At 47.1% G+C, this 27,727-nt stretch overlaps 1 protein-coding gene across 1 annotated transcript in view; it reads left to right on the forward strand.

Annotated features, from left to right (window-relative positions):
• gfra4a (GDNF family receptor alpha 4a) overlaps positions 1 to 27,727 on the forward strand; it is a 194,300-nt gene that overhangs the window by 133,740 nt on the left and 32,833 nt on the right. The window contains exon 4 of the mRNA XM_085975585.1: positions 2,598 to 2,943. Within this exon, the coding sequence (XP_085831711.1) occupies positions 2,598 to 2,943 (346 nt within the window). The remainder of the gene's footprint in view (positions 1 to 2,597; positions 2,944 to 27,727) is intronic.

The following is a 27,727-nucleotide window of genomic DNA, read 5'->3' on the forward strand; positions in this document are numbered from 1 at the left end:
GAGTCACACCAATCAGGAGGATCCATAAAGGCGGAGCTAGGGAGGAACATTAGTGGTTACACCTGTAAAACATTTACAGACATTAACAAGTACAACAACAGACAATCCAGAACCCAGAGTTATTTCATCACAAGAAGTGTCCTTGAAGACTAGCAGCAGCCCTTGTGGCAGGCACAGAGTGATTTTCAGTGAAGAAGGTGCTTGAGTATTTGGAGAGGTTGCCCTTAGAAAAAGTGAGTTTCCCTGAATTTACCAGGCAGTAAGAGTGTAGCTGTCCGAGTGCTAGAAGATGTGTAATGGCACCAGCGCCTTAATTTACCTTGGCCGCCCTTGTGAGATCATTGAAACTCTTTCTGCATTGTGCAGCAGTTCTTGGAGTGGTGCAGGTTCCACTGATTGTCTCTGCCACCTCCCTCCAGACAGCCTGCACCACTCTCCTGTGGGGCCTTCTGCTCTCAGTGCCCCTTAGACGGTCCCTCCTGACCCTCAGCGCTGCCAACAGCAGCTCCAATGGCACATCGGAATAGCTGGGGGCCTTTACAGTTGTACACACCCCGGGAAGCTGTTGCTCCCTCTGCCAGCTTCAAGTGGCATTGCCCGCTAATTGGCTGCAACCATTTAAAAACTGCACCAGAACTGTATTTCCCTCCTTCCGGGGGGCAGTGAGCCAATGAAGGACAGTGTACGGCCACCAAACTGCCCTTTGTCCCTAATGAGGGTTCTGGGGGGAAGTCACAATGGATTAACAGCAGTTTCACATTCGGACCGCCCCTCTGCTAACCCACCAACAGGTGGAGAATTCAGGTCCAGGGGTAACAAAGCTGGTTGTTTATTCTCTCCTCGGCCAGGAATAAGGAAGCTAACTGTAATGCCACAACTGCTGTCCTGTTACAATTCTCCAACTCTGGCCTCTTGTCCATTCCCACACTTTCTTTGCCCCACCATTGACTTTAGCTGTCTAGGTCCTAAACTCTGGAATTCCCTCCCCAAAACCACTCTCTCCTTCTTTAGTGTCAGGCGTGGCTCAGTGGGTAGCACCCTCGTCTGAGTCAGAAGGTTGTGGGGTCAAGTCCCCATTCCAAGAGACTTGAACACAAAAATCTAGGCTGACACTGCAGCGCAGTGCTGAGAGGGTGCTGCACTGTCGGAGGTGCCGTCTTTCGAATGAGACGTTAAACCGAAGCCCCGTCTGCTCTCTCAGGTGGACGTAAAAGATCCCATGGCACTATTTTGAAGCAAAGCAGGGGAATTCTCCCCGGTGTCCTGGCTGATATTTATCCCTCAATCAACATAACAAAAAAAAACAGATTATCTGGTCATTATTACATTTAGCTGTTTGTGGGATCTTGCTGTGCGCAAATTGGCTGAAGCGTTTCCTACATTACATCAGTGACTCCACTTAACGAGTACTTCATTGGCTGTAAAGCGCTTTGGGATGTCCGGGGGTCGTGAAAGGCGCCGTAGAAATGCAAGTCTTTCTTTTTCAGACGTTCCTTAAAACCTACCTCATCAACCAAGCCATTGGTCACCTGTCCTAATGTCTCCTTCTTTGGCTCGGTGTTAACTTTGGTCTGATTACGCTCCTGTGAAGCACCTTGGGACGTTTTACTACATTAAAGGCACTGTATAAACGCAAGTTGTTGTCATCGTTGTAACTTAACACGACCAGAGTTTGAATTGTTTGGACTTTTAAATCTTTTCCTTATGGGTAAGATTTTGTCAGCTCGATGGCGGCCATTTCAGAGAAGCTCATGTACTGGAAGCCCACCCCAAACGTGCCACCATGTCGGCTGCCAAAGGAAAGGGTCGAGGCACCATACCTGCCGCAGTGCGAGCTTTCACAGTGCGCACCGGAAGGTGAACTGTTGTAGCAGCAGATGCAGTGGTATGATTGAGACACAGGTTGCCTGTGTACAAACCCATTCAGACACATCACAAGACAACAATGTCCCCTTTTAGAAATACCATCTTGCACTAATTCTCGGTAGAATGCTACTGCCGCTGCGGTCTCTCTTTAAAGATCCTGCAGGAGCTGAGCTGTTCCGTTATTTAGGCCGGTATTGCCGTAAGAAAACTCTATACTCCTCCTCTGGCCTCTTGACTTGGAAATAATGCACTTAGCATTGGAGTACTGAGCCTCGGAATGCAGGGGCACCTCCTCTCCCTCAGTCTTGCTTTCCCTCCTACAGTCTACAGGCATCTAAAGCCCAGATGTGGTGTCACTTAACCACTGCTTCGCGATTCATCACACCTTCTCTCCTACAGCAGCTAATTAAAAAAAAGAGTAGATTAACTGGTCATTCATCTCATTGCTGTTTGTGGAATCTTGCTGTGCACAACATGGCTGCCACGTCATAACAAAAGTGACACCAGTTCAGAGCAATTCACGGCACATTTGGGATAATTCTAGGAGACACGGTCAGGAGCTGTAGTAGTTCAAGAATTTCTTTTTTCAACCTGGATGCTGTCATTCACTAGGGACCTTGGTTTCTCTATAAAAGGTACAGTTTCTGCCTCTGCGCTGTGTGTCATGATTGTCACTTCAATTACCGCAAGGTCTATAGGAAGATTCAATGTTTGTCCAATTGGTTTCACAGGATCTGATATCGGCGTCACACGGGCCAACCGCTGCCTGGACGCAGCCAAAGCCTGCAACGTGGACGACTCGTGCCAGAAGTTACGGACGGAGTACGTCTCCTCCTGCATCAAGCGCTCCAGCAAGGCCGAGACCTGCAACCACCCCAAGTGTCACAAGGCCCTCCGCAAGTTCTTCGACCGCGTCCCCGTCGAGTTCACGCATGAGCTGCTCTTCTGCCCCTGCGAGGATACGGCGTGCGCGGAGCGCAGGAGGCAGACCATCGTCCCGTCATGTTCCTATTACGTGAAGGAGAAGCAGAACTGCCTGGCATTGCTGGAGTCGTGCAAAATGAACGTTGTTTGCAGGTAAGGAGATTGCGGCCAGCGGGCTGGGTGGCTCAGTGAATTAAGCACACACTGCAGTAGGTCTTGACTTTGTGCGGTATTGTAAAACGGGTGATAGCGAGTCGGCAGTCCGTTTTCCATCTCTTCCCCCATTTTGGCTTCAAAGGAAATAAAAATGGGGAGAGACGTATAATGGTGGGCCTCTGATGTGCTATCACCCATTTTTACACTATTGCCCACAGTTAAATGACTGTCCTTTCACCCAGGTGATCAGAGTTTGAATCCAGTCCAGCTAGAAGGAGTTCAGGTCTCCTGTCTCTGCCAGCTACAAGGTGTCTCTACATGAAACAAGTTAGTACAATGTCAACACAGCTCCCAGGAGAAGCATAAAACTGTCCTTAATTTGGCATTAAATTAACAACCTTACTGAAACAGACACAGAGCGAGCGGTCTGGTGTGGGAAATACAACATTTCATGCTGATGCAGTAAGGAGTGTTCTATCGAAGCTGGAGTTAAAGCACGCTGCAGTGAAACAGTTAGCTTCGACCTGTGTACGATCCGTGCTGGACCTGACCTCGAGTGCTTGGCACTGATTCTAGGTGCCAATGCTGGCACTTTGGTTAAACATGTGGATTTAACCCCCAAGAAAGATTGGCTGTGGAAAACTGGCTGACCCGCTGGTTGTTGAAGGTGAAAGGACCTGGTGCCATCCCAAGTTCACCGTAAAGGCACTTCTGAGCAAAACACCGAGCACTCTCAAACCTGTCAATCATCTTCCGATTTGAGCACTGTACTGGGAGGGACCTTCCACCTGTTGCTCAATGGAAGTGGTGATTTAAGCTGATAACACCCGTAATCTTTAGAGGGAGTTGGACAGGCATTTGGTGAGAAAATCAATTGAGGGATACAGGTAGTGAACGGTGCATTCTTTTTTGAACTGTGGGACTGGCCAGTTGGATCGAGATGATCTTTTCCAGCCCTGTACTGTCAGTAGTATTGTTGTTGGAATAGGCAGCTTTCATCTTAATTTTTGTTGCCTCTCCTCATCTCCAGAAGGAAGACATTGATTACTTAGCAGGTTTGCACAGGTGCGGAGCACCTTCTGGTACCTTGCCCAATTGGCCATTATTTACCTGTGAGCTTCACACCGAGTGTTGGGAGGCCATTCAACCATGGAGAGGGGTTGGAGGACATCGCAGCAAAACCTATCCTGGGCTCACCTCATGTACACACACACACACACACACCCACATAGAGCGGACCTTATTGGATTTGGGGATCATGGCATGACAGAAAAGCCATTGGCTAGTGGATGGTATCCTTCACATTGTTACTAACATCCCTGGGAGATAAGGTGCTTTAGCAGCTTCAGTTATCCCCTGCTCTTAACTGTCAGCTGTGGCTCAGTGGGTAGCACTCGCTAGGTGGGAGGGGCTAGGAGTGAACAGGTGTTACTGGTTGCCTGATTGCAGCTGGGTGTTGGAGGGAGTTTTGTAAAAAGTTCGTGGTGGGTTTTGTTTTCAGGTTTTAGGGCCTTTTTGGCCCACAAAAACAGCCAGATGACTGCTGAGGGGTCCGGAGTGCTGGGCCCCTCAGAGGACAATGTTCCCGAGAGGAATTTAATTAGGGAAGAAACTGTGGTGGGAAAGGAAAAAAAAGGCCCAAAGATTTGGGCCGGGACCCCAGGAGGTTTGGTAAAGAAAACACGGTGGTGGTGCAGTGCGAGGATAAGAAGATTCGAGCTTGGGATATAATCCAGGCGGTTCATGAAGACTGTGGCGAGGGAAGCTGCTTTGCCTGCCGACCAAAGCCGAATGTGGGATTTGAGGTGACAGTCAGTGGCCATGAGGAGGTGGAAAGACTGTTACTCAGTCTGAAAGTTGGTGAGAAATTCTTGGAGGTGACTCTGCTGTATTCAGAGGAGGTGGTGGTTTCATTTTTAAACTTGCCAGTTTACATTGAGGACGAAGTGCTAAGCAAGAAGTTGGAGTCGTGGGACATAAAAATCTGTTCTGCAATAAAGAGGAGGTATTATCCGGGAACACGGGTAGCAGACAGAACCCGGTATGTAAAGGTGCGGGTCCCAGAGGGGGTGGGGTCATTGCCGTACAGTATGAAGGTCGAGACACTGGAAGGAGTGCAGTACTTTTGTGTGCTGCATGATAACCAAGTAAAGGTATGCTATTATTGTCTTGGACATAACCATCTCGTAAGAAACTGTCCAGACCTGTATTGTCACAATTGCGGTGAGTCGGGACACATTGCTCGGAGCTGCAAGGCGGAGAGCTGTGGGGTGTGTCGCAAAGGCTCCACCCGCTGTGAGTGTGTGGCAGAAGGGAGCGATATGAGTGATGAGGAGATGGGAGAAGGAGCAGGAGATGAGTGTGGAACGGCCGGAGGAGCGGTGTAGTCGGAGGACACAGCCGGTAAAATGAAGGAGAAAGGAGCACAGGAAGAGGCAGAGGATGGCGGAGCGGAGAACGGGATGGAGATGGCGGAAAACACGCCGACTGCTGTGGAGGGGAACAAAGACAGCAGCGGGCAGCGAGGGTCGAGTGCAGACTCGAGCCTTAGTGCAGTTCAGCTCCCCCTGGGGAGTCTGGTGTCTGCGGGGGAGAGGAGGCGGGAGCGGGGTGTGTGGTGGATGTGGGTGCTCCGGGGAGAGGCGGGGAGTCGGATATCTTGGTGAGCGGGAGGGGGCAGGATGGGGAGAGGGTGCAAGAGGCAGGAGCCTTAAAGGGACAGCAGGATGGGATCGGTGAGATAGAGACATCAGAAGGGAACAATTTAGGTGCGCCATTGTCCCATGGAGTGAGGGAACAAGGTGCAAGGGTCAGAGGTGGAGATGTGGTCGAAGGGAGCGGCACAGTGGGAGAAGACTCTCTGTGGGAGATGAAGTATCTGACGGGGAGCAGGATTATGTATCTGACGGGGAGCAGGCACAGGGGGTTGCAGAAGAGCTTGAGTGTGAGGAATTAGAGGGGGACAGAGACATGGAAGTCGGGGGTGGGATGGCATCATGTGGAAAGGGAAAGGTTAGTGAGGGGCAGAAGGAGGGAGGAAGGGCAGCTCCTGGGTCCAAACTTAATGCAAGGAAGAGACTGAAACAGCGGGGTGGGGTCAAACAGGAGGTGAAAAACAGCCGGAGGCTGCAGGAAAAAGCAACAGCTGCCCGAAAAGTTGAGAAGGAGCATGAGAGGAGGGAAGAGCCAGAGATTAAATGATGGGGAGATTATCAGGCATACTTCCCTTCTTTGGAGCCATGATTACATTGGTCTCGATTAATGTGAACGGACTGAGGGGTGAGAAGAAATTGCAGCAGTTGTTGCAGTGTTTTAAAGGTTCGGACTTGTTGTGTCTGCAAGAAACCTTTTGGGATGAGGATATTCTAGAAAGAGTTCAGAAGGTTTGGAAGGGAGAGGTGTTTGCAAGTTGTGCAAACAATAACCGTAGAGGGGTGGCTGTTTTGGTGAGTCCGCCCATAAAAGAGAACGTTGCCTTGGTGGACAAGGACACTGAGGGGAGATTTTTACAGCTAAGGGTAAAAATGGAGGGATTTAATTGCGATCTCTTTAATATCTATGCACCGAACGACCATTGCAAGCGTCGCGAGTTTTTTCGGGGGTTATTCACTGAAGCGGCAGAGGTGGAAAATCCTTGTATAGTGGGGGATTTTAATGTATTTTTATCTCGGATGGACATTTCAGCCCAGATGACCTTTAAGGATGATAACTCCAGAGGGATGATTGTAAAAATGATGGCAAATTTAAATTTGAGAGACTTATGGAGGGTTACGTCCGTGAATGATTGAGACACGGACAGCAGGAGTTGAACAAAACAAGTCTTTACTGGTGGAAGTCAATAGTGAAACTGAAACAACAGAGGCTCGCTAGCGCCTTTTATACAGGGGTGGTCACTGCCGGTACTGCAGTCTGAGACCAGTTATTCTCTTAAAGGTACATACACAACAATTCCTCCCCTTTTAGATAAACAGTACATAACATTCATTTAACAACTAAATGATAACTAATTACAATCACAATTACGGTTGCTAGATACATTGGTTAAGTTTAAGCAATTATAAGTTCAGTCTTTGAGGAGGCTTCCTGATTCTGTCTGGATAACGCCTCTTTGGGGTATCAGGTTCTTCTGGCAATGTTGAGTCGGGATCAATGTCGTTATTTGGTTCATCTGCTTCCAATATTACCGGTTCTGCGGTAGCTGCAATTGGAACGTCAATTTCATTACCAGGTGTATCAGATCGTGGTGTGGAGTTGACGTTTTCCAGTGACTCTAGAATCTGGTCAGCATGGCGTCTTACAATGCTCTCCCCAACGTCCACGGTATACATGAGAGCTCCTTGTCGTGTACAAATCGTTCCGGGCTGCCATTTCTCAGTGCGGTAGTCGCAGGCCAAAACTGGTTGACCTATCTTAAAACTCCTGGTCGGCCTTTCATTCATATTCTGAAACTGCCTGTTCTCCACATCTCTTCAGACGTTTGGCTTAACCAAATCCAAGCGGCATCGTAGTCTTCGATTGAAGAACATTATGGCTGGAGTTTGGTTGGTAACCGCATGTGTCGCATTCCGGTAGGCAAACAAGAAGTTGTCCACCTTGTGTTGTAGGGGTATATCTTCATTACACATTGCCTTGATAGCCTTCTTGAATGTTTGGACAAACCTCTCGGCCAATCCATTAGTGGCTGGATGATATGGGGCAGATGTGTAATGCTTAACACCATTGTTCTTTAAGAACCTCCGGAACTCTTCAGACACAAACTGTGGTCCATTGTCAGAGCAAATCTGTTCAGGCAGCCCATTCCTGGCGAATATGGTTCGTAAAACTGTGATCGTTTTTTCCGTGGTGGTTGAGGACATTTTTATTACCTCTGGCCACTTTGAATGTGCATCCACCGCAATTAAAAACATCGAGTCCATGAAGGGACCAGCAAAATCAATGTGCACCCTTTGCCATGGAGATGAGGGCCACTCCCATGGATGCAGAGGAGCTTGTGGTGGGGCGTTTTGGACCTTCTGGCATCCTGCACAGCTCTTGGTCATCTCTTCGATTTCTCTATCGATTCCCGGCCACCACACAAACGCTCTGGCTAAGTTCTTCATTTTTACCCCACCCAGATGACCCTCATGAAGCTCATTGAGCACTCTATCCGTCAACTTAGGTGGAATTACTACTCTGGATCCACACATCAAGGTTCCTCTGCACACTGACAGCTGTTCTCTTCTCGGCGAGAATGCTGGCAGCAGTGGTTCGCCATGTGCTGGCCATCCCTTCACCGTTAAATCATGGACCCGTGATAGTGCCGGGTCATTCCGTGTTTCCTTTTCTATGTTTGCATTCGTCACAGGGAGACATTCGACTATGGTCGAGTGGAATAACTCCATTGGATCCACTGCAAGGTCTTCTTCTTCCACCGTCGGCAACGGTAGGCGTGACAATCCATCAGCATTTCCATGCTGTTTAGTTCCTTTGTACTCGATGTCATATTGGTGTGCCCCTAGGAAAAGGGACCACCTCTGCAGCCGTTGTGCTGTCATTATCGGTACGCCCTTCTGAGGGTTGAAAATGGAGACAAGAGGTTGATGATCGGTTAGTAGAGTAAATTTTTTACCGTGCAGGTAGTGATTGAACTTCTTCACCCCCCACACTAGGCTGAGGGCCTCTCTGTCAATCTGGGCGTAGTTACGCTCGGCAGAAGTTAACGAGCGTGACGCAAATGCTATCGGCCTCTCTAAACCATCAAGGAATTTATGTGACAGTACCGCCCCAATGCCGTAGGGGGACGCATCACACGCCAGCCTGATTGGCAGTGCTGGGTTGTAATGAGCCAATACTTCCCTTGAAGTGATTAAGTCCTTGCTCTTCTGAAAGGCCCGCTTATATTCATCGCTCCATTTCCATGCTACCCCCGTTCGTAGCAGGGCGTTCAGTGGATGCAGAATTGTCGATAAATTCGGCAAAAACTTATGATAGTAATTCACCAACCCGAGGAATGACCTCAGTTGCGACACATTTTCAGGCGCTGGGGCCTTAATCACCGCTTCAATTTTGTCAGGGGACTTATGTAACCCCTCTTCATCAATCACGTGGCCACAATACGATATCTGTTTCTTGAAAAATTCGCACTTGGGGCGGTTGGCTCGCAGCCCATGTTCCCGTAGTCTAGTGAGCACCTGTTCTAGGTTGTTAAGGTGTTCACTGTCATCTTCACCTGTTACAAGGATGTCATCCAAGTAACACTGAGTCCCCGGAATCCCTTGCAGGACTTGTTCCATCGCTCTTTGCCATATTGCCGGAGCCGATGCTACTCCGAATACCAATCGATGATACTGGTAAAGACCTTTGTGAGTGTTTATCGTGAGATACTTCCTAGAGGATTCTTCAACCTCCATCTGCAAATATGCTTGTGCTCGGTCAATTTTTGTAAAACGCTTCCCTCCAGACAGTGAGGCAAAGATGTCTTCTATCCTTGGAAGAGGATATTGTACTGTGTGAAGGACAGGGTTCACCATCACCTTGAAATCCCCACAGATGCGAATCTTCCTTGGCTCTCCGGACTTATTGCTTAACGTTTTCTTCATGACAGGAACGATGGGTGTCGCCCACTCGCTCCAGTCGACCTTAGACAACACGCCCGCCTTCTCCAGATTCTCCAGCTCTGCCTCGACGGCTGGACGAATTGCATATGGTACCGGTCTCGCTTTGAAAAACTTGGGAACTGCATTCTCTTCTATTTTTATCGAGGCGGTTACGCCTTTAAGCATGCCCAGTTCTTGTTGAAATACCTCTTTGGCGTTAGCTAAGATTGTTGACAATCGTCCAGGAGTGACGTCTTCATCTTTTTTACCGTCCACCGTCATTGCATGAATGGAGTGCCAATCTAAGTTTATCTTCCTGATCCATTCCCGTCCCAATAACGGTGGTCCACCATTTGGCAGTATGTAGAGATACAATTTCCATATTTTCTTGCCGTTGTATTCGACAGGCATCCTTATTTTTCCTCTGGGGTATACTTTTTGCCCCGTATATGTCGTCAAGACGATGGATGTCTCAAGGGTATGTGTGAAAATAGCCGCTCGTAGTCTCGTCGATTCATGATGGTTAGCGCTGATCCTGTATCCAATTCCATTTTAACTTGGGACCCTGCTATCATGAGGGTGACCCAAATGGTTCGGTGATCCTCTTTTGCGATTACATTGTGAAGTTTGAGACAGCTTAGTCTCCTGTTCCCGGATTCACTATCGCTCATCTGGTCTTCGGAACTACTGTCCGTCATCTTTTGTACTTTCTTGTACGGTTCCTTAGTAGCCTTTTTGTTGTTGCTGGTCTTCTTCCCAGACCTGCAAACTCGTGCAATGTGTCCCATCTTCCCGCATTGCCTGCATATATTGTCTTTGGACCAGCAGTCCTTCTGGTCATGGTTAGTTCTGCCGCAGCGATAACATTTTGCAAATCCCCGTGTCATTTCGTGGGTGCCGTATTCCTGTGGTTTTCGTTGAATTTCTGCAGCTCCCCTGGCTGCTGCTTCATACGATACTGCCACGCTGAAAGCCTTATCTAGCGTCAGCTCTTTCTCTGAGAGTAACTTCTTCTGTGTTCTTTCACTCAGGAGTCCACAGACAAATTTGTCCCGTAGGGTATCTGCCAGTCCTGCTCCGAACTGGCAGTGCTTTGATAGCTTGCGTAGTTCCGTAAGGTACTCAGCATTGCTCTCATCTTTATGCTGAGTTCTCCTGTGGAATTTAAATCTTTCTGCTATCAACAGCGGTGCCGGGTTTAGGTGTTCCTGTAGGACAGCAACAATTTCGTTAAAACTCTTCGCCTTCGGTTTGGCTGGAGTAATCAGGTCCCGCAATAGGCCGTACGTTCTAGCGCCCATTAAGTTTAGCAATATCGATGCCTTTTTCTCCTCCGCTATTTCGTTTGCCTCGAAATATACCTCAACTCTTTCCACATACGTGGTCCAGTCTTCTATTGTATTATCAAAAGCAGTGATACAGCCAGTCTTCGGCATCTTGCAAATCTAAAATGGCGCCTCCCGCGCTTTGCCTTCTTCCCCGATTTAACAAAATGGCGCCTCTCGCGCTTTGCCTTCTTCCCCGCTGATTAAGATGGCGCCTCCCGCGCTTTGCCTTCTTCCCCGCTGTTGTTCGCGCTGCTTTCCACGGTTCCCGTTGCAACCTGCAGCTCCTTGCGGTTTCTCGCGCGTTTAATATTTCTTTTTTTATTATTTTCCCATCGTGGAACAACCCTGTGGGACTCTTGCCTCCCTCTTCGCGGGTCTATACGCAGCCCGGCTTCGTAGCACCGGCCGCGCCCTGTGTGCTCCATCCTCTCTCTCTCTTCCCGACAACGCTGCTCGGCCCCGTTGCAAACCACCCACTCGAGTTCGCGACCGCCGCAGCCCAGGAAGGATCAGTGTTGTTATGTCCGTGAATGATTGAGACATGGACAGCAGAAGTTAAACAAAACATGTCTTTACTGGTGGAAGTCAATAGTGAAACTAAAACAACAGAGGCTCACTAGCGCCTTTTATACAGGGGTGGTCACTGCCGGTACTGCAGTCTGAGACCAGTTATTCTCTTAAAGGTACATACACAACAATTCCTCCCCTTTTAGATAAACAGTACATAACATTCATTTAACAACTAAATGGTAACTAATTACAATCACAATTACTGTTGCAAGATACATTGGTTAAGTTTAAGCAATTATAAGTTCAGTCTTTGAGGAGGCTTCCTGATTCTGTCTGGATAACGCCTCTTTGGGGTATCAGGTTCTTCTGGCAATGTTGAGTCAGGATCAATGTCGTTGTTTGGTTCATCTGCTTCCAATATTACCGGTTCTGCGGTAGCTGCAATTGGAACGTCGATTTCATTACCAGGTGTATCAGATCGTGGTGTGGAGTTGACGCTTTCCAGTGACTCTAGAATCTGGTCAGCATGGCGTCTTACAATGCTCTCCCCAACGTCCACGGTATACATGAGAGGTCCTTGTCGTGTACAAATCGTTCCTGGCTGCCATTTCTCAGTGCGGTAGCCCCAGGCCAAAACTGGTTGACCTATCTTAAAACTCCTGGTCGGCCTTTCATTCATATTCTGAAACTGCCTGTTCTCCACATCTCTTCGGACGTTTGGCTTAACCAAATCCAAGCGGCATCGTAGTCTTCGATTGAAGAACATCATGGCTGGAGTTTGGTTGGTAACCGCATGTGTCGCATTCCGGTAGGCAAACAAGAAGTTGTCCACCTTGTGTTGTAGGGGTATATCTTCATTACACATTGCCTTGATAGCCTTCTTGAATGTTTGGACAAACCTCTCGGCCAATCCATTAGTGGCTGGATGATATGGGGCAGATGTGTAATGTTTAACACCATTGTTCTTTAAGAACCTCCGGAACTCTTCAGACACAAACTGTGGTCCATTGTCAGAGCAAATCTGTTCAGGTAGCCCATTCCTGGCGAATATGGTTTGTAAAACTGTGATAGTTTTTTCCATGGTGGTTGAGGACATTTTTATTACCTCTGGCCACTTTGAATGTGCATCCACCGCAATTAAAAACATCGAGTCCATGAAGGGACCAGCAAAATCAATGTGCACCCTTTGCCATGGAGATGAGGGCCACTCCCATGGATGCAGAGGAGCTTGTGGTGGGGCGTTTTGGACCTTCTGGCATCCTGCACAGCTCTTGGTCATCTCTTCGATTTCTCTATCGATTCCCGGCCACCACACAAACGCTCTGGCTAAGTTCTTCATTTTTACCCCACCCAGATGACCCTCATGAAGCTCATTGAGCACTCTATCCGTCAACTTAGGTGGAATTACTACTCTGGATCCACACATCAAGGTTCCTCTGCACACTGACAGCTGTTCTCTTCTCGGCGAGAATGCTGGCAGCAGTGGTTCGCCATGTGCTGGCCATCCCTTCACCGTTAAATCATAGACCCGTGATAGTATCGGGTCATTCCGTGTTTCCTTTTCTATGTTTGCATTCGTCACAGGGAGACATTCGACTATGGTCGAGTGGAATAACTCCATTGGATCCACTGCAAGGTCTTCTTCTTCCACCGTCGGCAACGGTAGGTGTGACAATCCATCAGCATTTCCATGCTGTTTAGTTCCTTTGTACTCGATGTCATATTGGTGTGCCCCTAGGAAAAGGGACCACCTCTGCAGCCGTTGTGCTGTCATTATCGGTACGCCCTTCTGAGGGTTGAAAATGGAGACAAGAGGTTGATGATCGGTTAGTAGAGTAAATTTTTTACCGTGCAGGTAGTGATTGAACTTCTTCACCCCCCACACTAGGCTGAGGGCCTCTCTGTCAATCTGGGCGTAATTACGCTCGGCAGAAGTTAACGAGCGTGACGCAAAAGCTATCGGCCTCTCTAAACCATCAAGGAATTTATGTGACAGTACCGCCCCAATGCCGTAGGGAGACGCATCACATGCCAGTCTGATCGGCAGTGCTGGGTTGTAGTGAGCCAATACTTCCCTTGAAGTGATTAAGTCCTTACTCTTCTGAAAAGCATCGCTCCATTTCCATGCTACCCCCGTTCGTAGCAGGGCGTTCAGTGGGTGCAGAATTGTCGACAAATTCGGCAAAAACTTATGATAGTAATTCACCAATCCGAGGAATGACCTCAGTTGCAACAGATTTTCAGGCGCTGGGGCCTTAACAACCGCTTCAATTTTGTCAGGGGACTTATGTAACCCCTCTTCTTCAATCACGTGGCCACAATACGATATCCGTTTCTTTAAAAATTCGCACTTGGGGCGGTTGGCTCGCAGCCCATGTTCCCGTAGTCTAGTGAGCACCTGTTCTAGGTTGTTAAGGTGTTCACTGTCATCTTCACCTGTCACAAGGATGTCGTCCAAGTAACACTGAGTCCCCGGAATCCCTTGCAGGACTTGTTCCATCGCTCTTTGCCATATCGCCGGAGCCGATGCTACTCCGAATACCAATCGATGATACTGGTAAAGACCTTTGTGAGTGTTTATCGTGAGATACTTCCTAGAGGACTCTTCAACCTCCATCTGCAAATATGCTTGTGCTAGGTCAATTTTTGTAAAACGCTTCCCTCCAGACAGTGAGGCGAAGATGTCTTCTATCCTTGGAAGAGGATATTGTACTGTGTGAAGGACTGGGTTCACCGTCACCTTGAAATCCCCACAGATGCGAATCTTCCTTGGCTCCCCGGACTTATTGCTTAACGTTTTCTTCATGACAGGAACGATGGGTGTCGCCCACTCGCTCCGGTCGACCTTAGACAACACGCCCGCCTTCTCCAGATTCTCCAGCTCTGCCTCGACGGCTGGGCGAATTGCGTATGGCACCGGTCTTGCTTTGAAAAACTTGGGAACTGCATTCTCTTCTATTTTTATCGAGGCGGTTATGCCTTTAAGCGTGCCCAGTTCTTGTTGAAATACCTCTTTGGCGTTAGCTAAGATTGTTGACAATCGTCCAAGAGTGACGTCTTCATCTTTTTTACCGTCCACCTTCATTGCATGAATGGAGTGCCAATCTAAGTTTATCTTCCTGATCCATTCCCGTCCCAATAACGGTGGTCCACCATTTGGAAGTATGTAGAGATACAATTTCCGTATTTTCTTGCCGTTGTATTCGACAGGCACCCTTATTTTTCCTCTGGGGTATACTTTTTGCCCCGTATACGTCGTCAAGACGATGGATGTCTCTCTCAAGGGTATGTCTGAAAATAGCCGCTCGTAGTCTCGTCGATTCATGACGGTTAGCGCTGATCCTGTATCCAATTCCATTTTAACTTGGGACCCTGCTATCGTGAGGGTGACCCAAATGGTTCGGTGATCCTCTTTTGCAATTACACTGTGAAGTTTGAGACAGCTTAGTCTCCAGTTCCTGGATTCACTATCGCTCATCTGGTCTTCGGAACTACTGTCCGTCATCTTTTGTACTTTCTTGTACGGTTCCTTAGTAGCATTTTTGTTGTCGCTGGTCTTCTTCCCAGACCTGCAAACTCGTGCAATGTGTCCCATCTTCCCGCATTGCCTGCATATTTTGTCTTTGGACCAGCAGTCCTTCTGGTCATAGTTAGTTCTGCCGCAGCGATAACATTTTGCAAATCCCCGTGTCATTTCGTGGGTGCCGTATTCCTGTGGTTTTCGTTGAATATCTGCAGCTCCCCTGGCTGCTGCTTCATACGATACTGCCACGCTGAAAGCCGTATCTAGCGGCAGCTCTTTCTCTGAGAGTAACTTCTTCTGTGTTCCTTCACACAGGAGTCCACAGACAAATTTGTCCCGTAGGGTATCTGCCAGTCCTGCTCCGAACTGGCAGTGCTTTGATAGCTTGCATAGTTCCGTAAGGTACTCAGCATTGCTCTCATCTTTGTGCTGAGTTCTCCTGTGAAATTTAAATCTTTCTGCTATCAACAGCGGTGCAGGGTTTAGGTGTTCCTGTAGGACAGCAACAATTTCGTTAAAATTCTTCGCCTTCGGTTTGGCTGGAGTAATCAGGTCCCGCAATAGGCCGTACGTTCTAGCGCCCATTACGTTTAACAATATCGATGCTTTTTTCTCCTCCGCTATTTCGTTTGCCTCGAAATATACCTCGACTCTTTCCACATACGTGGTCCAGTCCTCTATTGTATTATCAAAAGCAGTGATACAGCCAGTCTTCGGCATCTTGCAAATCTAAAATGGCGCCTCCCGCGCTTTGCCTTCTTCCCCGATTTAACAAAATGGCGCCTCCCGCGCTTTGCCTTCTTCCCCGCTGTTGTTCGCGCTGCTTTCCACGGTTTCTTGCGCGTTTAATTTTTTTTTTAATTATTTTCCCGTCGTGGAACAACCCTGTGGGACTCTTGCCTCCCTCTTTGCGGGTCTATACGCAGCCCGGCTTCGTAGCACCGGCCGCGCCCTGTGTGCTCCACCCTCTCTCTCTCTTCTTCCTGACAACGCTGCTCGGCCCCGTTGCAAACCACCCGCTCGAGTTCGCGACCGCCGCAGCCCAGGAAAGATCAGTGCACTACCTGCCACCAGCCCGATTAGCTGAAGCACCATCGACAGGAACCAGGCCCCGCATCCGACAGCTTCTCCAGCAATCTTCAACTCTGCAACACAGGGCGGATGCCCACGGTCGACGCCCGTTTTTACTGCCTCTTACTTTCTTTTCTTTCTGGCCTCGACCTCTGCTCACTTCGCTGTAGAAATGGATCCCAGGAGGTGGTGCAGACTGTAGGTAGGTTCGTATCTGCTCGTCGCCAGTATTATGTCCATGAATGATTGAGACACGGACAGCAGGAGTTAAACAAAACACGTCTTTACTGGTGGAAGTCAATAGTGAAACTAAAACAACAGAGGCTCACTAGCGCCTTTTATACAGGGGTGGTCACTGTCGGTACTGCAGTCTGAGACCAGTTATTCTCTGAAAGGTACATACACAAGTGCACTACCTGCCACCAGCCCGATTAGCTGAAGCACCGTCGACAGGAACCAGGCCCCGCTTCCGACAGCTTCTCCAGCAATCTTCAACTCCGCAAACACAAGGCGGATGCCCACAGTCGACGCCCGTTTCTACTGCCTCTTACTTTCTTTTCTTTCTGGCCTCGACCTCTGCTCACTTCACTGTAGGAATGGATCCCAGGAGGTGGTGCAGACTGTAGGTAGGTTCGTATCTGCTCGTCGCCAGTATTACGTCCGTGAATGATTGAGACACGGACAGCAGGAGTTGAACAAAACAAGTCTTTACTGGTGGAAGTCAATAGTGAAACTGAAACAACAGAGGCTCGCTAGCACCTTTTATACAGGGGTGGTCACTGCCGGTACTGCAGTCTGAGACCAGTTATTCTCTTAAAGGTACATACACAACAACCGGAACCCCATAAAAAGGGAGTTCTCCAGAGCAGGTTGGGTGGGTGATGTTTTAAAACAGAGCCGAATAGATTTTGTGTTAATGCGGGAAGGGTTAAGTTCGGAGGTGATGGAGATTGATTATAAAAAAGTATTTTTTAGTGATCACTCGGCTTCGGTTCTTAGAATTAGGAACAGCAGAGTTAAGATCAGTTCAGGGGTGTGGATTTTAAACAATCAACACCTGAAAGAAATTGCTTATAAAGAAGGGATTATAAATATAATAAAGAATGCTCGGAAGGAACCTTTGTTCTTGAAAGAAAGAAGAGTTTGGTGGGACAATTTCAAATATGAGGTAAAAGATTTTTCGGTACGTTATGGGAAAAAGAGGGCGGCAGCTAACCGGCATCGAGAAGAGAATATAAACAAAAGGTTTACGGATGTCTGTAAAGCAGTTGACGGAGGGGATAAGGGAGCTGAAACTAAGTTCCGGGTGCTAAAGGAAGAGTGGGAATTATTGCAAGCTGAAAAATGCAAGGGGGCCATTCTTCGTGCAAAGGCTAGAGATGCATTGGAGGGCGAAAGATGCACTAGATATTTTCTAGAGCAAGAGAAGCTGCGACAGAGATTATCGTTAATTGGAGAGTTGAAGTTTGGGGAGAAGATCATTCATGAAAGTGGGAAGATTTTAGAGGCGGCTAGCAGCTTTTATCAAGAGTTATATACAAAAGAAGACATTTCCAAATTGGCGATGGAGAAGGTTGCTGCTTTTATTGAAGAAGGTTTAAAGGAGGATGAGAGAAGCATGTGTGACAAAGAAGTAGGATTAGCGGAAATAAAAGTAGCAATAAGTGGAATGAAGGGGGGCAAAAGCCCAGGGTCTGATGGACTAAGTGCAGAATTTTATAAAGAATTTTTCGAGATTTTATGTCCATTGCTCTTAGAAGTTTTTAAGGAAATTAAAATTGAGGGCAGCCTGGCCCATCGTCTATGAGGAGAGGGATCATAAGCTTAGCTTATATAAAAATAAAGGGGATAGATGGGATCTGAAGAATTGGAGGCCCATCACATTATTAAATGTGGATTATAAGATCTTGGCGAGGGTTATGGCAAATCGTTTGAAGGAGGTGTTACCGGAGATAGTTTGGCCCTCTCAGTCCTATGGAGTCATAGGCCGGGACATCGCAGACTCTGTGGTCTCAATCCGAGATGCGATAGAGCTCATGGAAGAGAGTGGGAGGGAGGCTTATGTATTAAAGATAGATCAAGAGAAAGCCTTTGATAGGGTCTCTCATGAGTTTTTATTGAAGGTTTTGGAAGCATTTGGTTTCAAGGAAAATTTCATTCAGTGGATAAGGATTTTTTATTCAAACATATTTAGCTGCGTTAAATGTAATGGTTTTTTATCCAAGTATTTTCCGATACAGAGATCAGTGAGACAGGGTTGTCCCCTGTCCCCACTGCTGTACACATTGGTAGCAGAACCATTAGGTTACATGATGCGAAAGAAACAAGGTGTAGTTGGGATTGTGGTCCCCAGTTCTGGGTTGGTGTCGGTGATAGACCAATATGCAGCTGACACAACCTTAACATTGAGAAATGGGGAGTCAGTGAGGAAAGCTATGGATGTAGTGGAGGAATATTGTAGAGCGTCAGGAGCCAGAGTGAATTATAGTAAGTCCCAATGCCTGGTTGCAGGGAGGGGTAGGGGGGAATGGTTGGGGGAATGTCCCTTTAAGGTGGTGGAGGTTTTGGAAGTTCTGGAGGTGCATATGGGGTGCAAGAAAGACAGGGATGAAGTGGATCGATTAAATTGGGAACCGAAGGTTATGAAAATTAAAAAGATTTTGGGAAGATGGGAAAGAAGGTGGTTGAAAGTGCAAGGAAGAGCGACAGTGGTGTCTGCTCTCCTGCTATCTAAGCTATGGTACTTATTAATGGTGGAGGATATTCCTGAGTGGGCGGAAAAGTCCATCCGAGAGGCTTGTGTGAGGTTTTTATGGGATGGGAAACCAGCCTTGGTGGCTTACAATACCATCATTGGACAGAGAAATCAGGGAGGACTCAATTTTCCAGATACTGATTTGAAGAAGAAATCCTTTAGAATCAAATGGGTGAAGAGATTTCGTCAGAAGTCAAATACAAGTTTTTGGAAGAGTTGTTTTGAGCATTTTTTAAAACGAAGTGGGATAGGAGGGCAGGGGATATTGTATATGGAATACAATAATATGTTTTTGAAATCGATTAAACTTCTCCCTAGGTTTTATAAGGGGGTTGTAGAGACTTGGACCCAATTTTTAAAGAGTGTGCAGTTTATGCCCAAGGGGGCTGAGGGATTTTTAGAACAACCCATATTTTTGAACAGGTGGGTCAACATCGAAGGAGAGGTTTTATTTAATCAAGCTTTTATAAAAGCTGGGATTATATCTGTGAAAGACGTATTATACGAGGTAATTCCAGGTTGGTTGCCGGAAGCGATAGTGAGGGACATGGTGTGGGAGGAGGATCAGGAGGTAGAAGGAAAAGCAATAGGAATTATGTATGAGAAGATTGTGAGGGCAATGCCACAGGATTGGATGGAAGAAATAAAAGCGGAAATCTCCAAAGGAAGTAAAATGCACCCTGCTTTTCCAAGCTTTGTACTGGAGAAAGGGGGAGAGTTGGTCCAATTTGACAACTGTAATACTCGAGATTTCTATGAGGTATTCAGAGAATGGAGATTCAAGACACCTGCTGATCAGGAGTTTTGGCAGAGTATATACCCACAGCTGGACTTCAACAGGATTTGGAAGGGAGTGTGGGCGAATTTTAAATGCCCAGAATGGATTGAACTGGATTTCAAATTGGCTCATAACCGGATTTTTACCATGACGGTCTTGTGCAAGATTGGACGAGTGGAGGCGGCAACTTGCCCAATGCGTGGGACACGGGATGAGATTCTGTCCCATTTACTGGTGTTATGTCCACAGTTAAATGACTTTAAGTACTATGTTCGACAGTTGTGTGAAGCTTTTTTGCTGGGTGGGGACCGAAGAGCGAGAATGGGAATCCCGTGGGACTCAATTTTGAGATGGGGATTGCAGGAGAGTCTGCCAGAGTCTAGCGGAGCGGCAATTAATTTAATGTTCAGTTTGGCTAGATTCGTGATTGTGCAAAGAAGGAGTGCTCTGTTTTTTAAGGGGAGGAGAATCAATCTAAAAGAGTATTTTAAATATAAGCTAAAAGATCATTATAAGGCTCTGTGGATGTTTTATTCAGAAAGGAATTTAAGGACAGTATTTTACAACCAATTTTTAAAGTACAATTGATTAATATATGTTACAGGTGACAAATTAAACTTCAGGTTTTGATGTTAAAATGTGGTGGCGGAATGGCTGTGCAGAGCGGTGGAATTGATTTGTATCATACAATGTAATGATCAAGATGTTGTAAATGTTCTTAATGTTCAATAAAGTATAATAAAAAAAAAAGTTGGTAGCACATTCGCCTCTTGAGTCAGAAGGTTGTGGGTTCAAGTCCCACTCCAGGGACTTGAGCACATAAAGCTAGGCTGACACTCCAGTGGAGTGCTGTGCTGTCTTTTGGATGAGACGTTAAACCGAGGCCCCATCTGCTCTCTCTCTCAGGTGGACATAAAAGATCCCATGGCACTATTTTGAAAAAGAGCAGGGGAGTTGTTCCTGGCCAATATTTATCCCTGAACCAACGTCATAAAAAACAGATTATCTGGTCATTATCACATTGCTGTTTGTGGGACATTGCTGTGTGCAAATTGGCTGCTGCGTTTCCTACATTACAACAGTACTTGCCCTGGGGATGTTGGCCTGACCCTTGCTCAGGCCAACATCCCCAGCATCGAAGCTCTGACCACGCTCAATCAGCTCCGATGGACGGGTTACACTGTCAGCATGCCCGATACGAGACTCCCAAAACAAGCGCTCTATTTGGAGCTCCGGTACAGCAAGCGAGCCCCAGGTGGGCAGAGGAAACACTTCAAGGACACCCTCAAAGCCTCCTTGAAAAAGTGCAACATCCCCACCGACACCTGGGAATCCCTGGCCCAAGACCGCACAAAGTGGAGGAGAAGCATCCGGGAAGGCGCCGAACACCTCGAGTCTCTTCGCCGGGAGCAAGCGGAAGCCAAGCGCAGGCAGCGCAAGGAGCGCACGTCAACCCAAGCACCCCACCCACCGTCTGCCCCACCTGTGACAGAGACTGTAGGTCCCGCATTGGACTCATCAGTCACCTGAGAACTCATTTTTAATGTGGAAGCACGTCACCCTCGGTTCCGAGGGACTGCCTAAGAAGAAAACAGTACTTCAAAAGTACTTCATTGGCTGTAAAGTGCTTTGAGACGTCTGGTGGTCGTGAAAGGCGCTATAGAAGTGCAAGTCTTTCTTACTTTTTCTTGGCATTGGGAATATCTTCCCTCTGCATACTCATGAGGAATCCAGCCCACATTTTATTTCACCGTAAGCTTACTTACAGGGTGGACTCCCTGAACTCCAGTGACATCTAGTGAGAAAGGCCCAGATCTGATGACGAACACAAGCCTCTTTACCAGGAGAGAAAAAAAACAGCTGCCCTTCATTGTGCTAATTGACACCCCTGTCTCTATAACAATTGCCCCTTTAGCCAGTTGAGCTAAGTTATTTCCTTCTTGTACATTGGCCCGTGAATTGCAACAACATTGGATCCTGAGCACCCCCCCCCTCCTACCTCTCTGTTCCCAGTTCCATGATTGGATTGGACCATTAACAGCAGAACCCACATCACTGTCTTGTACTGCAAGTTACTCTTTCCTAGAACCTCAACACTGTGGTTATCTTTTGCCCTGCCAGTACACTTTACACCTAATCACAGCCTATTACCATCTCGTCTAGCTTCTAATCTCTTTTACTTCTTTTGGTTCTTTTATTCTTTTGTCCGATCGCAGCCCTGCCTTCGATCTAGTTCCTTTTCTCTCCAGTTTTGAAGAAGGGTCAAACCCGAAACGTCAACTCAAATTTCTCTCCACGGATGTTGCCTGACTTGCTGAGTTTTTCCAGCATTTTCTGTTGTTATATGTGGGAATTCCTTACCTCCTTTAACCTTCCTTCCTACAAACCACAAGCTTTTAAACCCAAGTTTGGCATCACATGATTCCTACTTTGTTTGATTTGTCCCATCTTTCATTCCACTTTGTCGTTATCTTGGTGAAGCTTTGGTCCTTCATCTTCTCAATGTGAAAATGTAATGAATAGGAGGAATATAAAAAGGGGGGGAAATGGTTAAAATGAAATGTGTGCACCAATGAAGACTTGGATCACCTGATCCTGCAAGTTTCCTGGCTATCCCTGCTATAATTGCTGAATTTCCCCATTGGATAGTGATCAGGAGCAGGAATATTGCCTCATTTTTCCTCTCCCTAACTGTAGCAACCCCGACTGCTACCTCAGTTGAGAATTGCTAACTTGACAGAGTGGGTGGGTTTATAATGTTCTTCTTCCTACTGCCATTAGCACAATAGAATCAGCTGGAGATGAATGTCCTCACCTGAAGTTAACACCATCGGTTCAATATTGAGGTGCCACCACATCCCAGAAGCACTAACATCTGCCTGACAACTTCAGTTCATTAACTTCACTAATCCCCCATTCAGCTTTCAATTTTCTGCTTCCTTGACTCCCGAAGGTGATGATTCATGCTACTCAGCCACCCTCTGGTATTTCCTGTGTGAGTTTCGATAGTGATTTCAATAGAGGGAAGCGTCTCTGGGACACATCAGAGCTGAGCCCGATCCTGTCCTACCCAACGTACACTATCCAGGAGGGTTCAATAGATGATGATAAGGAGCTGCATCCTTGGATTAATTTATCTCTCCCTCATTGAAGGATTCAGGAGCCAGCCCAACCAAATCCCTGACTCGGATTACCTAATTCAGCGCAGACAGGGTATTGAATGTGGGAACATCTGTTTCTATGACCCAGCACCAGAAAAAGACTGGCATTTATATAGCACCTTTCACAACCACAGGACATCCCAGAGCACTTTACAGCCAATGAAGTCACTGTTGTAATTTGGGAAGCGCGGCAGCCAATTTGCAACACAGCAAGGTCCCACAAACAGCAATGTGATAATGACCAGATAATCTGTTTTTAGGTGTTGTTGAGAGATTAATATTGGCCTGGACACCAGGGAGAAGTCCCCTGCTCCTCTTCGAAATATTGTCATAGGATCTTTTACGTCCACCTGACAGAGCCTCGGTTTAACGTCTCATTCAAAAGAGAGCACCTCCGGCAGTGCAGCACTCCCTTAGCCTAGATTTTTGTGCTCAAGTCCCTGGAGTGGGACTTAAACCCACAACCTTCTGACTCAGAGGCGAGAGTGCTGCCCACTGAGTCACGGCTGACACCTACAGTGGGCTAATGAGTGAGCCAGTGGCGGAGCCCACTCTTCATCCCTATATGTAATGTTATTATTCGTTATATCCCTTAATGATCAATTATCACAAAGCTGGCGGGTTGTGTGGAAGGTGGAAGGACCTGTTCGTAGTGTCTGGGTATATTGGAGTGGGCAGCCATCAAGCAATAGCCCTGCACCGTTGTGCAACTCTTCAAACTCATATGACTCGTGCAAATGAATGAAAACAGTCCTTTACAGGCAGTGTTGAGACACCAATCGATTCTAAATGTCAATACTGATGGATCTGGCCTAATAGTGTGAGTTCCACCAGGGAGCCCCAATTATCAATCTCTGCAACAGGAAACTCAGAAAAAAGGTGATGTCTTTTAACACTTTGGGACCCTTTTCCCTTTATCTGTACTGTTCAAACCCAATTCCTTGTAGACAGATGGTACCAGTTGCTGCTAATCCAACATTGCTTTCACATCGATAGCAAAATACTACAGATGCTGGAAATCCGAAATAACAACAGTAAACGCTGGAAAAACTCAGCAGGCCAGGCAACATCCGTGGAGAGAGAAACAGAGTTAACGTTTCAGGTCGAAACCTTTCTTCAGAACTGTTCTGAAGAAAGGTTTCGACCTGAAACGTTAACTCTGTTTCTCTCTCCACGGGTGTTGCCTGGTCTACTGAGTTTTTCCTGCATTTTCTGTTGTTATTTTGCTTTCACATCTCCATCTCCCTGTGCACTCTGTGTGCACCTGGGCACGTTAATATTACTGTGGTGTCAGCACTCCCCAGTGCCGATCGCTTGTCCTACCTTGTTTTGGCGGTCAGGAAAACACACTTCTACCATTGGGGCCACCTCCTCTGTGGATCCACCCGGCTTTCTGAAGACTGGCGGCAAAGGTTGAAATGTAGAAAGCAAGTCTGTCATTTTGCCTCTGCTCTCTCAGACCTTGGACTGTACCAAACCACAATATAAAGGTAGCATATATTAAATAGACACAAATGGTAGGGCCCATCTTGCCATGCATATCTATCTGTCTCCGTTTTGAATTTTTCAATTGACCGAGCCTCAATGAGGGAGAGAGTTTCAGATTTCCACTACCCTTTGTGTGAAGAAGTGCTTCCTAACGTCACTCCAGAATGGCCCCTTGTACTGGACTCCCCCCACTAGAGGAAATAGTTTCTTTCTATCTACCCTAGCAAACCCTTTAATAATCTTAAAACACCTTAAGTAGACCACCTAAACATCTCAATCAGACCACCATGCTAGACTGAGGCAGTGACATGCATTTAGAGCTGTCCTCCTTCAGGTGAGATGTTAAGCTGAGGCCCTGTCTGCCTCATTTGGTGACTATTATAGGCGTAATGGGGAGATGGTAGGGTTGGTTTTGGAAGAATGAGATCGAGTGGGCTAAATGCCTTCTTCCTCTAAGCCTATCTTGTGATATTTTCTATTAATACTAAAATATGTTTTCACTGAGAAAGATAGGTAAGGGACAACACCCAAGTACAAGACACTATCAAACTTAAAAATAATACGAAAGAAAACAAGTTAAATTGAGACTTAATTAGATTTAATTGAAGTTTTCAAGATATTAAGGGGAACTGATAGGGTAGATAGAGAAAAACTATTTCCGCTGGTTGGGGAGGCTAGGACTAGGGGACATCGCCTAAAAATTAGAGCCAGGCCTTTCAGAAGTGAAGTTAGGAAACACCTCTACACCCAAAGGGTGGCAGAAGTTTGGAACTCTCTACCGCCAGCAGCAGTTGATGCTAGGTCAATTGTTAATTTTAAATCTGAGATTGATAGATTTTTGTTAACCAAAGGTATTAAGGGATATGGGGCAAAGGCGGGTGAATGGAGTTAGGTCGCAGATCAGCCATGATCTCCTTGAATGGCGGAACAGGCTCGAGGGGCTGAATGGCCTCCTCCTGTTCCTATGTTTCTACCCTGCCTGGCGGGAAACTGACAGGATCGGATCATTTTGCAACCCGCTCCATTTTACTTGCCGTTGAAGTCAATAGAAAGTGAAATCAGGTGGTGTAAAATAGGCGGCTGATCCCATCCGTGAGTGAGTTAGGTTAAAATCACCCCCCAACCTTTGAAGGAGGGGAACATCGAGTGAGGTGAGGAATGAGTCTGCAGTTTCTGGGGGTACGGTAGCATAATGGTTACGCTACCGGACTAGTAATCCAGAAATCTTCGGCGGGAGCAAGCGGAAGCCAAGCGCAAACAGCGGACGGAGCGCACGTCAACCCAAGAACCCCGCCCACCCGCCCCTTCAACCACCATCTGCCCCACCTGTGACAGAGGCTGTAGGTCCCGCATTGGACTCATCAGTCACCTGCAAACTCATTTTTAGTGTGGAAGCAAGTCATCCTCGGTTCTGAGGGACTGCCTAAGAAAAAGAAGAGTAATCCAGAAGCCTGGAATAATGATACGCTAGACGTGAGTTAAAATCCCACAGCAGCTGGGGAATTTAAATTCAGTTAATTAAATAAATCTGGAATAAAAAGCTAGTAGTAGTAATGGTCGTCGTCGTACGTGTCTTCACACTGTTCCCTTTGGGGAACTGTATGAAGTGGTGGAAGGATTTCTGGCCACGTTAACGCTCCTTCCATGACCGTAACCATCTTCATACCAGCCATTAGGGTGGTTAGTCCTATGGCAGGAGGGTTTTACGGGCTCCCACAACCCATACAAGGTGGGGGGGGGCCACCCGCACCCACGGACGCAAGTATCCCGCTGGATGTCAACCCAGAATTTAGAGCCGGAGCTCCGACTCCACTTGCCGGGACTGTCTGGAGCGGGGTTCGAAACCCTACACCTTCTGGCCCAGCGGCGGGGATGCTTACCGCTACGCCAAAGGCCCACTCTGTAGTAATGGTGACCTTTAGGGAAGGAAATCTGCTGACCTTTATGTGACTCCAGACCCACGTAAATTTTGTTGACTCTTAACTGCCCTCTGAAATGGCCCAGCAAGTCACTCAGTTGTATTTAAGAAGGCAACTCACCACCACCTTCTCAAGGGCAATTAGGGATGGGCAATAAATGCTGGCATTGCTGGCGACATCCACCTCCTGGGAATGAATTTTTAAAAACCTGTATCTTCTTATTTATTTCTTGGGGATGTTGAGTTACTGCTGCACTACTGAAGCAATTTAAGCCTACTCTTATCTTACTTCTGACAGTCCAGAGGGACTGGCAAAAAATATATCTCCAGATGTTTCTCATAGAATCGAGTATTTGAGATTTCCAATGTAATAGATCTTTTCATTGAAATCGGAGGGGTTTATTTTCTTTTTTCTTTGAACAGTTATTGTGGTCCAAAGGTAGCTAGATTTTTCAAGGGCTGCTTTTCATTTGAATTTATAAACCCCTGTGATCTGACCTAAATATGATTTATTTTGCGTTTCCAACAATGGCAGAGCACGCATATTATTCCGTGTTTGGAGCCCTTGTGCTTTCCAGATAGAGAATCCCAAATGAGGAGAGCTTGGAGGGGTCAGAGGGCCCCTCTGCGGAATAAAAGCAGACATGCATCACCGTGAAGAGGCACTGCACTTGAAGGCTACATTCGTAACAGCTCCTTTATCACCATTTCATCAAACTGCTGAAAACGAATTACAAGGAAAAGCACTCAAGAGTCCAGCCGGGGTGGGGGTGGGGGGCGGAACTATTAACCTCTTCTCTGACGTGAAATATAAGTTTCTTCAAGGGGCCAGAATTTACCATCAAAATAACGGTGAGGCCGACAGCGCCCACATTTATTTAGGCGCAAATCGCACGGCAACTTCAGGTGAGCGCAGATGGGCGTTTGAACGTGAAAATCCGAGGTGCGCCGCTCCGCCGTTAGCTTCCCGAAAATGGCACCTCGCCGTCTGCCGCACCATTCGAATGCGTTGAACAATGTGAAGTTCCTGTACTTGCGTGGTAGAAACGAACTAAACTCGCCGCTGAAAGTTAGGGCTTATCCATTTCAGTCTACGTATCCTTTCTCATAGAATGATACAGCACAGAAGGAGGCCATTCGGCCCATCGTGCCTGTGCCGGCTCTTTGGTAGAGCGATCCAATTAGTCCCGCTCCCCCCTGCTCTTTCCCCCATAGTCCTGCAAATTTTTTTCCCTTCCAAGTCGTTATCCAGTTCCCTTTTTTGAATTTTATCATCGAATCTGCTTCCACCCGCCTTTCAGGCAGCACATTCCAAATCGTAACAACACGCTGTGTAAAAAAATGTTTCCTCGTGTCACCTCTGGTTATTTTGCCAATCACCTTAAATCTGTTCAGACGAAGGGTCATCGACCTGAAACGTTAAAACGCTGTTTCTCTCTCTACAGATGCTGCCTGACCTGCTGAGTATGTGCAGCATTTTCTGTTTTTATTACCTTAAATCTGTGTCCTCTGGCTATTGACCCATCAGCCACTGGAAACAGTTTCTCCTTATTAACTCTATCAAAACCATTCCTGATTTTGAACACCTTAATCAAATCTTGAACACCTCTCAAATCTATTTTAACAGCGTGATAAGTCGTAATTACTACTAAACAACCTCTCCTGGACTGAAAA

The sequence above is a fragment of the Somniosus microcephalus genome, chromosome 2, assembly GCF_052327205.1.
Source record: "Somniosus microcephalus isolate GS21.2 chromosome 2, FLI_Smic_1.0, whole genome shotgun sequence".
Lineage (NCBI taxonomy): Eukaryota > Metazoa > Chordata > Chondrichthyes > Squaliformes > Somniosidae > Somniosus > Somniosus microcephalus.